Here is a 14,642-nt window from a genome sequence, read left to right on the forward strand (position 1 = left end):
AAGAGGAGAGTGAAAAAGTTGGCTTAAAACTCAACATTCAGAAAACTAAGATCATGGCATCTGGTCCCATCACATCATGGCAAATAGATGGGGAAGCAATGGAAACAGTGACAGACTTTATTTTTTAGGGCTCCAAAATCACTGCAGATGGTGACTGCAGCATGAAATTAAAAGACGCTTGCTCCTTGGAAGAAAAGCTATGAGCAACCTAGACAGCATATGAAAAAGCCCAACAAAGGCCAACAAAGGCCCATCTAGTCAAAGCTATGTTTTTTCCAGTAGTCATGTATGGATGTGAGAGTTGGACTATAAAGAAAGCTGAGCGCTGAAGAATTGATGCTTTTGAACTGTGGTGTTGGAGAAGACTCTTGAGAGTCCCTTGAACTGCCAGGAAATCCAACCAGTCCATCCTAAAGGAGATCAGTCCAGAATACCCATTGGAAGGACTGATGTTGAAGCTGAAACTCCAATACTTTGGCCACCTGATTCGAAGAGCTGACTCATTTGAAAAGACCCTGATGCTGGGAAAGATTGAAGGCAGGAGGAGAAGGGGACGACAGAGGATGAGATGGTTGGATGGCATCACCGACTCAATGGACATGAGTTTGAGTAAGCTCCGGGAGTTGGTGATGGACAGGGAGGCCTGGCGTGCTGTGCTTCATGCGGTCGCAAAGAGTCGGACACGACTGAGTGACTGAACTGAACTGAACTGACTAATATAAAACTTATCTTCAAATACGGTCACATTTACAAGTATTAGGGGTCGGGACTTCAATGGGTGGGGGACAGATACCATTCAGTCCATGACAAGATCTTTCATTTATTTTGTTAAAAAGTCACCAAACTGATTCACAGTGTTTCCCAACCAAGACCTACTTCTCAGATGAAAACATTTCACTCTACAGTGGAGATATACCTGCTTGTTGAGTGTCTAAGGAGATTAGTTATTCTCTTTAGAGTAAAAATCTAAGACCACGGTCACGTATCTTTTCCAGACACCAGATTATTAGGCAGTGTTTCTCTTTTCAGAGAACTCTCTTTATCCTGTAACATACATGTCATCATTTTTCTTATATTTAGCTTGGAAATAAAAATGTGTCACACTGATAGAGAGATGCTAAAGTTTTTAGATTTCAAATTCTCAATTCTTCAGTCAAGAAATGTATTTACTGGTTATGTCTTACTTCCGCATGAAGCCCACGATTGTTGACGCATTTTAAAATCAGATTCCTTCATTACGTTAGAGGATTGAGAAGTGGAGACCTAGGCACACGCACATAAAGTCTCATATACAACGGATTTATATAACATAGAGTAGAAATGAAGTTTTTAAGTTAAATTAGACCCTTTTTAAATGCATGTTTTCTAAGCAACTCAATATCAGTTTTTGGTCATCAACTGTCTGGCATTTTACAAAATGTAAATGTCCCTCAGAATGGACGTATGGGGACAAGATGCACATCTCAGTTGGTTGTCAAAGCATTCCTGGCAACACTGGAAGACAGGAACAACCTGATGCCCCCAGGAGGAGTTAGTTAAACAGAGCAGGAGACAGCTACAGAATGGAGCAGAAGTCAGCACCCACGGAGGACCGTGTTTTTGAAAACATACAATGACAAGGAGTAAAACACTTGGTATGTTTTACTGAAAAGCAGGCTATAGAAGGATGCTCATGACTTCAATTTTAAGACTACATGCGCATAAAAGAATATAGAAGGGATATTCACTGACATGTTAATATGCTGGTCTCTAGGTACTAAGATTATAGACAATTTTTTCCCTGTTATTCCCCTTATTAAATTTTTTCTACAAAATGCATAAATCATAAAATGAAAATACAACTTTTTTAATAAATGAGAATTTTCTTCTGAAAGGTTACTGCCTTAAACATTGTGTAATTCATACCACTGGGTGACTATTTTTCACAGGTCTTTGTACTAGACTTCTAGGGGATAACAGAGGGAGGTCAAATATGTATAAAGATACACTTCCAGGTGTAAAATAGGTTAACTGGTGGGAAGCTGCCATACAGCACAGGGAACTCAGGTCAGTGCTCTGCGGTGACCTGGAGCCACAGGCTGGGGTGGGAGGGACGTTTATGGGGGAGGGGACGGATGTATGCACACAGCTGATTCACGCGCCGTACAGCAGAAACTGGCACAACATGGTAAAGCTACTACACTCTCATTTAAAAATTAAAAACCAAATACATATAAAAATCATTATGTACTGATACTTAGCACTATTAGCAATCCACTCCAGCGTTCTTGCCTGGAGAATCCCATGGACAGAGGAGCCTGGTGGGCTACAGTCCATAGGGACACAAAGAGTCAGACATGACTGAAGCAACTTAGCATGATGCAGCGCTTAGCACTATAATGCAGCTTATAAAATTATCAGAAAGCTGGGTGAAGGACTTGGCATTTGATTTAGGTTGTTTTTGTTGTTTAGTCGCTCGATTGTGTCCAACTCTTTTGGCACCCCGTGGACTGCAGCCCACCAGGCTCCTCCGTCCACGAAATTCTCCAGGCAAGAATACTGGAGTGGGTTGCCATTTCCTACTCCAGGGGATCTTCCTGACCCAGGGATCGAACCCAGGCCTCCTGCATTGCAGGTCAATACTTAATTGCTGAACCACCTGGAAAGCGCATTTAGGTTAGGCCTTTATGAAAAAGGATATTCTCAGTAAGGTATTTAGAATATAAAGAGGAGGGGTATTCCTGACAGAGGAAATGGCTTAAGTGAACCAACATGCAACAGAATGCTAGGTCTCCTCTGCTGCTGCTGCTGCTAAGTCGCTTCAGTCGTGTCCGACTCTGTGTGACCCCAGAGACGGCAGCCCACCAGGCTCCCCCATCCCTGGGATTCTCCAGGCAAGAATACTGGAGCGGGTTGCCATTTCCTTCTCCAAGGTCTCCTCTAAGAGTAACAGAAGTCCAGTATGAGTAGTTCTTAGGGTGTCTAACAGGATGCCAGGGGACAAGGCAGGAATACTGAGTCAAGATATGCATGATCATAAAAATTTATCAGATGAAGTCTTTTGAGAGGGAACACTGAGTGCTCTTAATAGCTACTAGGAGGTGACAGGCATTCACTAGAGAGACACAGCGAAACCAGAGCATATGGCTGTCCTACTGATGGCGGGGTCACAGTGGGCCTTAAATGCCAAGCTAAGTAAGATATCAGAACTTCATACCCAGAATCTTAGAATCTTGGATTTGGCAAGAAATGTCAATGCCCTCCAGCTTGGCCACCCCATCCCTACCTCTGTAATTTTCCCTAGAATATTTATCAAGCCTTTGTTTAAACATCTCTGTGACAAAGAACACACTGCCTTGGACCAGCTCTGTTAGAATGTTCTTCCTTGTACCGAGCTGAAATTTCTCTCCCTGTATCTCCCACCCATTTGGCCCACTGCTGCCATCTCGGACAGACAGGCACAGTCTAAGCTTTCTTCCAGGAGAGGAAGACGCAGAGACAGCTGTAGAGGCTCGCTGGACTTCTCTGCGGGTTACTTGTCCTGCAGCCATCCCTACAGCAGCGCGAGGCGTGGTGCTCCTTGCGTTCTAGCTCCTGAGCTTTGAAAATGCGACTCTCTTCTCATCTGCCTGCTACCATGTTGGCTGGAGCCACCATCCCTTCTTGCTTATACCACAGCGATTCCTCCTAAGCCGTTTCCCCTCTCTTCTCTCTCTCTCATTGACCATCCCTCCAACCCATTGTCTATACTGATCTTTCCAAAACTGATTGATCTTTCCAAACTATGTTGATCTTTCCACAAAACTGGCTGTGGCACTGCCCGCTTGCAGCCTCCAGTAGCTCCCTACTGCTCTGAGGTCAGTCGGAGCCTCGCAGCATGAAGTTCTAGTCCCACCCACCTCTCTGGTCTGTCTCCTCCTCCCCACTCTGGGTGCACGCCCCTTCCCTCGGTTCCTTGCATGGGATTTCTGCCCCACCGAAGTCACTTTACCTACACGTGGAACCTTCTTCCCTCAACCACCTGCACCTTGCTAACCCATACTTCGCTTCTGGGTTCTGGTATAAACATCACTGCCTCTAAAAGTTTACCCTGATTCCATTAAGTCTGAATTAAAAACCCCTTAAGTGGTTCCTCAGGGACCTAAGCTTCCCCTATTATAGCAAGTGTAACATTGAATTAAAATCCCCTGCTTGTTCATCTAGCACCTTGCCTATACTGTGAACACCCTGAAAACAAGTCTGTTTTTTTAGCACCATGATCATCAGTATCTAAGCACAGTGATTGGAACATGCTATGCTATGCTAAGTCACTTCAGTCGTGTCCGACTCTGTGTGACCCCATAGACGGTAGCCTACCAGGCTCCCCCATCCATGGGATTTTCCAGGCAAGAGTACTGGAGTGGGGTGCCATTGCCTTCTCCAGATTGGAACATAGTGTGCACATATATACGTATGTGTGTATATATATATATATTTTTACATATATATATAAAATATATATATTTTACATTATGGATGGATTTTATGGATTTTTCCATAAGATGTTACTGAAAAACTTGAACGAACTTTTTGGCCCACCCAATATATGTATACATGAATGTGTACACATATGTATATATACACATACTCTATATGCATATATACATACTATACATACACACACACACATATATATAATTTTTCTATAACATCTTACAGAAAAATCCAAGTGAACTTTTTGGCCAACCCAATATATGTGCTCAAAAAAATGTATATATATGGCAACCCACTTCAGTACTTTTACCTGGGAAATCCCATGGACAGAAGAGCCTTGCAGGCTACAGCCCATGGGGTTGCAAACAGTTGGAGACAACTTAGCAACTAAACCACCACCACATACATACATGTGCTCAAAAAATGCTAATGAGTTCATATCTAGCACCTAGAACTATATGCAATTGTTCTAAATGTGGTCTGCATAACACATATTAGAGTGACAATTGCCTTACATGTTCTATATTCCACACCTCTTTTAATAAAACCGAACATTATTTTAGCAGAAAATTTCATGATGGATTTTATTGTCCATTTAAATTCCTACACTGTAAGTATATGAAGCCACCACTTCCGTCTTTAACTTTCCTTCTTCTGTGCTCGAGCATGCGTGCTCTCTCTCTCTGTGTGTCACACACACAATAATTTGCAAATGATTTTGGGCACACACGATACATTTTGCATCTATTTTTGCACACTCCTTCCAAAGATAAAATATCAAAGTGTACAACTTATTGCTAACTTCTGGATTCCTAATCCTTAATTAAGCCTTGTCTCTGAGCAAACATGAGTAGTGTGCTATGCCTTCCTGGATATTAATAATATTGAATAAAACAGGAGTGGAGATGGACCCAGGAGCACACCTTCTAAAGAGGTCCATCTGCCGATCAGCTATGCTTTAGTGAATGTGTTCGGACAGTCATTGATGCAGCCCACATGCATGCTTCTAATGCAGGAGCATGTCACGAGATCTGGGCCCTTCCTAAAATCACGGTTTTTGAATTGATTAGGTAAACTGAGTACAATTACATTCCAGATGTTAATCCTTTCATAAACTTTATTTTAGTTATCCTTTTTTAATAGATAATAAAACAGTCGCTCAGAGAGAAAGTCATGCAGCTCATGAGTGCTCAAGCAGGGACATGACCTCCAGAGTTGCCACTGCAAGTTCAACGGCACCCAGTCCACTGGGACCCTCCCAAAAGAGAAAAGGTGCGTTCTTGGACTGCAGTGGGCTCTGGTGATCACCACCTACTCTCCCAAATGCCTGCTGGATGAATAACATCTTTGATTAGAGATTCTGAACCTGAGGTTCATGACCATGCCAGGGGGCCCAGGAGTAGGCTTGGACGAACCTCCTGAAAGTTTACAAAAAGCACCATGTGGTGTATATGACACATTTTTTTCTAAAAGGTAATGTATGTTTGGATCTCACAGTAATGTACTGTGTCTCCAAACAGTTCAAAGAACAATTTGCAGTTAAATAGCTCCCTATTAGAATGTCACCGTCACTCTGTCTATAGAGTTCTGAATGCACGTGTTTCTTTAGAAAATCAATCTGAAGTTTTTCATCTCTAGTCTCCAAAGCCTCCATCACTCTAGCAGGCCTCAGAAATTTCATCTGCTGGTCCCTTTAGAGCCTTGCTTCTGGTGTCAAAACATGCCAGCTTGATTCTTCAATGTCAGTTTATCAAAGGGCTCTCTTAGAGGCCCACTTTGAGACTCCCCTGGCCGTCCCAGAGTTGGAACGTTGAGCTTCTAATGCAGGGGGCACAGGTTCAATCCCCGGTCAGGGAGCTAAGATCCTACATGCTGCGCGGCCAGAACAAAAGAAGTCCACCTCGCTTGGGTTATCTCAAACACCCAGAAAGTTTACACCTTCACTTGTTAAATACTTGGAAGACTGTGCCTGTCCCTGATAATCAGGGTTGACATTCATTTTTCATTCTTTACATGTTGTATTATACATTGTATCTCTGTCACCTTATTCAACGCCTGAAGATCATTGTCACTGACCAGAATTGTACAAGGATTCACATAAAAGCATTAAGCGTCCCCCCTGGGTCCAGAGAACAGGCTCAAAGGACGTGAGAACAGACAGAGCTGATCCTGCCCTCGAGGAGCCTACAGACCAGTGGAGGACGGACAAGCAAGCAGACTCTTGCAACAAAGAATGGTAAATGCTCTGACAGAAGAGATGAGGAAACTCTGGGAGAAAAGGAGAGGACCACCCACCCTGCTGGAGGATAAGGAGCTGATGGCCTGGGTGGTCTCCAGGAGAGGGGCTGCCAGCCGAGTCTAAGAAAAAATAGAAGTCAGACCAGACCCAAGAGAAGGACACGGAGGAAAGTCAAGGTGAGGAAATAGCTTCACATGCCTGAATTTACACACTGCATGAGTACGGTGTGCATCACATGTGCATCATACATGGAGAGGGAGTGGGTGACTGATAAGAGATCACACTGAAGGCAGAGGTAAAGGGCAAATCCAGAGCTCCTGTGTACATCAACATTGTTCTCAAAAGGAAAAAACAGGAATCCACTGTGGACTCTTTCAAAAAGATCTGCATGATTGCACTGCATTTTAGAAAGACCATTTGATACAGGACGGATACAGGGCGCCTGGGGGTGGGTAGTACTGGTCTCAAATGAGACTCACAGAAAGCTGGGACCGGAGTCACCGTGGGGCGGTCCTGACTGACACTGAGCTGGCCTGGAGACACTGGCAAGTGCACGTGGCAGGGAGGGGGTGCGTGAGGCAGGGAGGGGGCAGGACTTGGGGACTGACCAGGTGTCATGAGTAAAAGGGGATGATGGCTCTGTCCAGGGTGACTCTGTCCTGTCTGGCTTGGACAACGAGGGACCCCCATTTGAGCGGTGGACAATGGCAGAGGAGTGGGCCTAGGAGGGGAAGGGAGGAGACGCTCAGTCTGAATTCGTGGACTTGAAGAGGCTCCATGAGACCGCAGAGCGGAGAGATGCTGTAGAGAAGGGTGGCATTTAGGAGAAAGACCCAAACAGGCTATAGATGTGTATGAAGCTGGGGAAGCCATGGGGGTAGATGAGGCATGCCAGGGAGACCAAGGGGAAGACGGGAGGCAATCAATGGTGACAGGTCAGAGGGGACCAGGAGGCCAGCGTCAAAGGCTCCAGGACAGTAAAATTCTTCAGAGAGAGGATGACCAACCACTCACAATGACACAGACAAGCCCTGGGGAAGGCTGAAGGCAACAGACTGCACGGCTGAGGCCCCAGAGGCCTCTGGCACCCCGGCCAAGCTTCGTCCTCAGAGGCAGAGCAGAGGCCCCTCCGCACTGCCTGGGGCTGGGCGCGGTACTGCTAGCGGTGCAGAGCCGCCGCCGGCGCAGGAGCCGTGAGACGCAGGTTCGAGCCGGGGCCGGGAAGACGCCCTGGAGGAGGACACGCAACCACTCCCGTGTTCTCCCCTGGAGAATCCCTGGGCAGAGGGGCCTGGTGGGCTGCAGTCCATGCGGTCTCAAAGAGGCAGACTGACTGAGCGACTTAGCGCAGGAGGACATGGAGATGGTGAGTGTCACCCGCTCTTTCAAGAAGTTCGGTGGGGGAGATGGGAAGGCGGCGGAGAGGAAGTGCGGAAACAAACACGTACTGAATGAGGCGAGGACGCGCGGAAACGCGACAAACACCACTGGCTGAGGAGAGGAAGCGCGGAAACGCGACAAACACCTACTGGCTGAGGAGGGTAAGGGCGGAAACAAAGACCTACTGACTGAGGAGAGGAAGCAAGGAAACGCGACAAACACCTAGTGACTGAGGAGAGGAAGCGCGGAAACGCGACAAACACCCACTGGCTGAGGAGAGGAAGCGCGGAAACGCGACAAACACCCACTGGCTGAGGAGAGGAAGCGCGGAAACGCGACAAACACCCACTGGCTGAGGAGAGGAAGCGCGGAAACGCGACAAACACCCACTGGCTGAGGTGAGGAAGCGCGGAAACGCGACAAACACCTAGTGACTGAGGAGAGAAAGGGCGGCAACTCGAGAAACACCTACTGGCTGAGGTGAGGAAGCGCGGAAACAAAACACCCACTGGCTGAGGTGAGGAAGCGCGGAAACGCGACAAACACCTAGTGACTGAGGAGAGAAAGGGCGGCAACTCGAGAAACACCTACTGGCTGAGGTGAGGAAGCGCGGAAACAAAACACCCACTGGCTGAGGTGAGGAAGCGCGGAAACGCGACAAGCACCTACTGGCTGAGGAGAGGAAGCGCGGAAACGTGACAAACACCTACTGGCTGAGGTGAGGAAGCGCGGAAACGTGACAAACACCTACTGGCTGAGGTGAGGAAGCGCGGAAACGTGACAAACACCTACTGGCTGAGGTGAGGAAGCGCGGAAACGTGACAAACACCTACTGACTGAGGAGAGGAAGCGCGGAAACGCGACAAACACCTACTGGCTGAGGTGAGGAAGCGCGGAAACTCCAGAAACACCTACTGACTGAGGTGAGGAAGCGCGGAAACTCCAGAAACACCTACTGACTGAGGAGAGAAAGCGCGGCAACTCGAGAAACACCTACTGGCTGAGGTGAGGAAGCGCGGAAACAAAACACCCACTGGCTGAGGTGAGGAAGCGCGGAAACGCGACAAACACCTACTGGCTGAGGTGAGGAGGACGGTCCGTCCCTGGCCCCGCCGGCCGGAGGGGAACGACCTCCACAGACGCCAGGGCGGCCTCCCCCTCTGCGTCCTGCAGGGCGCCAGCGGGGCTTTTGTTCCCCTGCCCTTATCGGGGGTGAACCTTTAAACCGAAACCAGGGCGTGTGGCGGACGGCAGCCCCGAACGCCGCCGCCCTGGGCCCCGTCCCGCCCCGCGGGGTTCCGGCTCCCAGGCGGCTCGGCCGGACTCCGCGGCCCCAGCTCCGCTCCCGGGGAGGAGGCTCCGCTCGTCCCGGTGAGGCACAAAGGCCCGCGGCTCGGGCGCGGACCCGGCCTGTGGAAGGGGCTCCGCCGCCTCCGCGGGGCGTCCCCTCCGGGGCCAGGCGGAGGACCCCCGAGAGCTTCGCCGTAACCGATGGCTTAAGACGACAAGCCCGTCCTCCCCGCACAGCCCTGGTTCCGCAGGCAACGCACAGAGCGCCCGGCCGGCCCCAGGACGGAGCCCCGCGAAGCGCGACCCCGCTGCGGCGGGGCGCCGCCGCCGGGTCTCCAGAAGCGGGGCGCGCGTTTGCAGACCCCGACGCGCCCGGGCGCCCAGGCTGGAGGCGCCCACCTACCCGCTCGGCGCGGCGGCCCATGCTGCTGCGGCCCCGCGCGGCCCCGCCGGCCCTGCCCCCGGCCGGCCGCCCGCCTCCCGGCCTCCCCGCGCGGGGCCGCCGTCCCGGGGCCCCGGCGCCCATTGGGAGCCGGCCTCCGGCAGGACGCGCGCGTGACCTTTGCCTGGAGCGGCCCCGGGGGCGCAGACGGGGCGTCCGGAGGCCGCCGCCCCCACCCCGACGCGCCGGGTTAATGTTTCTCTTTCAGGGAGACTCCATGGGGTCTGACTTGCCATTGCTCCTGCATCCGGCCCCGGCCTCTCCCCGGGTTTTCCTGCCGCGCGGTTGGTGAGTTCCCTGAATTAGCATTTCCAGGTTAAACGCGGGCAGTGCCTCCTGTAAGGCCCTCTCACACTCCGGGAAATAATACCCCCATTATCTTCCCCTAAAGCCTGCAACAGTTGACAAAGAGCTTTGGACAATCAGCCTGTCATTTGACCTCCCAAACAATGCCAGGAAGGCTCTCCTACGACTGCCATTCTACACAGAAGGAAAAAACCGCTCCAGAAAAATAAGATATCTGCCCAATCAGCCAACCAGAAAGTGAAATCTGCGGGGGGTTTTCAACCACATCCTGGGTGCACACACAAACCACCCACCTCCCTATTGAGTGACCCACCCCACTAACTGGATTATAACACAGAAGCACCTATTATAGTTATAATGTATAACACAGAGCAAAGATAACTATTCAACATTCTAATTTTTGGATTATAAGTGTTAGAAAGTGTTTAAGAAAAAAGTGTTAAAAGTTAAGGATATCCACAGATATCTTGAGTTCATAGACTACATTGTTTTATTGTCTGATTTCTCCTCTTCGCCAGCTGCTAAAAGGATGCTGCGGGAACCAGACTGGCCAATCTGAAGTGCTGGAACAAGCCCAGGGATCCCTGAGGCTGCTCTGAGTCCATCACTGATCTTGGTCAGAGTCTTTTCCCCTCCTTTTTCTGGACCCTTCCAGATGGTGAAATACTGAATGGAAGGGGAAGGGTCTGTGAGACTGTAAAGAAAGCCCTGAACAAGGAGTCAGTGTACCAGAATTTTAGTGTGAGGAGGACAGCTGTGGTGCGGGTCTGCAGAGATGCTCTGGAGACAGCTGGTCTGGAAAATGGCATCACTGTGATTTTTCCACTGAGATAAGGGGAGAGGGGCTGATACTCACACTCAGTCTGGAAGGACTGGAAGGTTTCAGCCAGGAGAAGAGGAAGAAGGACATCACTGACCCGGATAGCATCATGTCCAAAAGCTGTCCTGAGGCCTTTCTGAAAATAGTTCCTGCAGGCGAGAACAGAGGGCGTGGGAGGCTGTGACTACAGAGGAGGGTGTGGTTTGGACTCTGACCTTCTGTGTCTCTTGCGGGGATTTGGACTTCATCCTGCCGAGCCTGATGGGTTACTATGACTGGCCTGGGTTGCCAGCTCTTAACACGAGGGTGCAGGAGTCATAGACTATTCTACAGTAAGAAATGTGTATCTGTCTGGTGGTTGTGGGCATTGGTGTCATCAGACAGATACAGTTTCTTCTTTTTCCTAGCTATAAACTGCAAGCAATATATTTAACCTCACTAAGCCTCAGTTTTCTCATCAGTAAAATGGGGATTATGTTATGTGCTATGAGAATTAAATGAAATTATGTAGGTCAAACTTGCCTTTCTTCTGACAGTGACAAGTAGCTACTGTTATCCTTGCAAGTACTTTAATGTGTGTGCGCAGGGCTACCATGGAGTAACAAGGAACTAGCTCCATTCTGATGCCTTCCCTTCTTCCCATTATGCTTGTTTGGCTTTTGACTCGTTAGAATCCTTCTGCTTTTTCCCTCCTTCTCGACATCACTTCCTTCCTTTATGTCCTGGTCTAGACTTTAATGTCAGTTTCTATCTTAACTTGCTTTCCTGCTCAGTTTGTTCATTTCCCGGTCCAACCGGGGTCAGACCGTCTCCAAAGCCCCAGCATCGTGCTCTGCGAGAGCCACACAACACTGCATAGCGTGTCCTGTGGCCCCAGCACCTGCATGCCCCACAGTGCGGTGCCCGGCCCCCCGGACGCCTTATATGCAGCCCTGGCCAGCCCCCCGCCCACTCCATGGTCCTTCCCAGCCCTCAGAACCTGGAGCCCGCTCCCGGTGCCTTTCTTTCAGCAGACGGTCTCCTCTTCGCCAGCAGAGATCACAGGAACTAGCAGGAGGGAGCTCTGCTTCCTGTCCTGGCGCCGGAAACTGTATGTCCAGTCTCCATTCTGCATGCGACAGAATCCTTCTCTTCTCAGGTCTTCCGGAACATTCTTTCATCAACCATCCCCTTAGCTTTCAGTTTGTTCTCTACTGATTTCATCACAATCTATAAACACATTCAACTGTCTCCCACAGAGCGTGCTCCATCTTTCCTAATATCATCTGAATATATGCCTATTCTTTTTTAACAATGACACACACACACCATGTGTCCACTGCATAGAACATACTTCTCGGTGGATCTTCCAGGGCCAGTTCCTCCTTTAGAACCAAGTTTTAAGTCACCTCTTCAAAGAGCCTTTCCCCGACCAGCCAATCCAGGGAGCTGTCCTCTCCCTCATTATCAGCTGTCAGCCTTCTTCACTTGGGTCACATAATTTACCCCGTGTAAATATTTTCTGAAAAAAGAAGTGAATGGATGAATGAATGATTCAAGGAATGGGATCATTGAGCTCCTGCCTATCTTGCAATCCTCTTCCCTGGGTCCTCCTCACAGCATCTGTTATCTGGGCGTCCAAGGCAAACAAGCCCTGCACTCTCGTGGCTCTAAGCTTCTGCATGATATCAGCTCTACCAAGATCACCCACACAGCTTCTCAGCTGCCTGAGGCATTTGCCTGCTGCTGGACTCCCAGGAAGATCTGGTATCCTCCCCAGGGTCCCCAGAGGGCTCCCCCCTCCCCTTGCTTGTGTCCCTGGTAGAATGGTCATGTTGCTGCCAGCAGCTGTGTCGTGATTCGTTTTGACTTGAAGATCATTGCTGTACTTATTTTTATTTTTTGTTTTGGGTTTTTTAACAGCCACATTGAGCTATAAATCACATAACATACAATTCCTCAATTTAAATGGTACAAGTCATGGTTTTTAGGGTATTCACAGAGTTAACCATCACCACAATCAATTCTAGAACATGTTCATCACTCCAAAAAAAAAAAAAAGAATGCAAAACATTGTAGCCATTAATCATCCATTAATGACTCCCCAATCTTGCAGTCCTAGATGACCACCAGTCTACTTCCTGTCTCTATAGATTTACCTGTCTTGTACATTTCATGTAAATGGAAGCATACAATACCCGTTTGTGTGTGTGTGTGACTGTCACTTCTTTCTGCATCTGAAGACTCACTTGGCCACAGGACCCCTTTCACGCTGAATCAACGTGGCAGAAGGTGGACTCTGTAGAGTGATTTGCTCCGGAGAAGAAACCAGGGCAATATTTCTTAAATCACGTCACACAGCATCCTGGGAAATCATCTGAATTCCTGAGCTGGAGCAAGGAGGCTCAGGCTTAGCTACCCCTGCCCTCGCAGGAGGAAGGGGAGCACGCAGACTCCAGGCGGGCTCGCCCAACCTCCTGCGCCATGAGGACCCGAGGAGGACAGGCTGGTGCGTCTGCCGGACCTCTGCGTGTGTGAGCTGTCACCTTCAGTCCCGGCTGTGCTCAGTCGTGTCTGACTCTTCACAGCCCTGTGGGCCATAGCCCACCAGGCTCCTCTGTCCATGGGCTTCTCCAGGCAAGAACCATGGGTGGGTTGCCATCCCTCCTCCAGGGAATCTTCCCAACCCAGGGATTGAACCCAGGTCTCTTATGTCTCCTGAATTGGCAGACGGGTTCCTTACCGCTTTCCCAGCTACCTCCTTTCTAAAAAGAGGATAGAAATCATCCTGTCTTATAAGCAGCACATTGTAGGATCGTAATAAAGATTAAATGAGAAGATATATGGCAAGTGCATAGCACAGTGCTTGGGAGATTATAAATGCCTGATAAATATTTATGATGTTGTAGTTGTTGTCTGACCACAGCTGTTTTCATACTGTTTCTCTAAATAAAATTCAATATGGAAAGAGGGTTCTGCTGTTTTACAAAAGTAATTCAAACCATTATTCTAGGAAAGCTTCACACACCATGCGGAGATCCCCCGCCAGATGGTCATGTGCGTTCTGCTTGATGAAAGTAGGGACGGTGGGGAGCTGAAGCTTCAGCTGAAGAGCAACCATTAGTGGAAAGTTGTGGGGGGCGGGTGGGTGGAGACGGATTGGGTTCGGTTGTCGCCCCGCAGCATGTGGGATCTTAGTTCCCCGACCGGGGATCGAACCTGTGTCCCCTGCACAGGAGCGTGGGTTGTTAACCTCTGGCCCACCAGAGCTGTCCCTGACTTCCCCTGCTGTGAATGGCCTTTCCTGCACGTCTGGCAAACCTCTGTGCAGATGCTGCCCGACCGTCTTTTTCTTGCCTTCCTCCCATCTGTGACGGGACAGCCGTGTACATGCCCGTGGGCCTGTGCCAGCCACCACCTGTGCCGATGACTGAGAACAGCTGAAACACAAAGGGCCTTTTTTTTTTTTTGGAGTGTTTAATGGTTTTTTTTTTTTTTAATTTATTTACTTTTTAATTGAAGGATAACTGTTCTACAGAATTTTGTTGATTTCTGCCAAACATCAACATGAATCAGCCATAGGTATACATATATGTGTCTCCCATTAACAGCTCTGGGCTTAGCATACAAGGCTCATCCCTCCAATTTTCAGATATATATTGAGGACCTACTATGAGCTGACATTTCAAAATGCAAAGACTTCATAGAAGCCTGGGGTTATCACACAGAAGAAT

At 49.0% G+C, this 14,642-nt stretch overlaps 1 protein-coding gene and 1 long non-coding RNA gene across 6 annotated transcripts in view; one reads left to right on the forward strand and one right to left on the reverse strand.

Moving 5' to 3' along the window:
• ENPP2 (ectonucleotide pyrophosphatase/phosphodiesterase 2) overlaps positions 1–11,090 on the reverse strand; it is a 134,379-nt gene extending 123,289 nt beyond the window's left edge. For 3 of the 5 annotated variants that reach the window (XM_055546762.1, XM_055546767.1, XM_055546764.1), the window contains exon 1: positions 9,765–9,902. In XM_055546762.1, coding sequence (XP_055402737.1) covers positions 9,765–9,887 — 123 coding nt within the window. In that variant the 5' untranslated portion in view covers positions 9,888–9,902. Of the gene's footprint in view, positions 1–9,764; positions 9,903–10,036; positions 10,199–10,965 lie in introns of those variants that run through there. The other 2 variants (XM_055546763.1, XM_055546766.1) reach the window with 2 other exon arrangements.
• Positions 8,696–13,138, forward strand: LOC129627131 (uncharacterized). The gene is made up of 3 exons (XR_008702433.1): positions 8,696–9,113; positions 10,012–10,091; positions 10,628–13,138. It is a non-coding gene; the product is annotated as an uncharacterized LOC129627131 (long non-coding RNA).
• The last annotated feature ends 1,504 nt before the right edge of the window (positions 13,139–14,642 follow it).

This window comes from Bubalus kerabau, chromosome 14 (genome assembly GCF_029407905.1).
Source record: "Bubalus kerabau isolate K-KA32 ecotype Philippines breed swamp buffalo chromosome 14, PCC_UOA_SB_1v2, whole genome shotgun sequence".
Classification (NCBI taxonomy): Eukaryota; Metazoa; Chordata; class Mammalia; order Artiodactyla; family Bovidae; genus Bubalus; species Bubalus kerabau.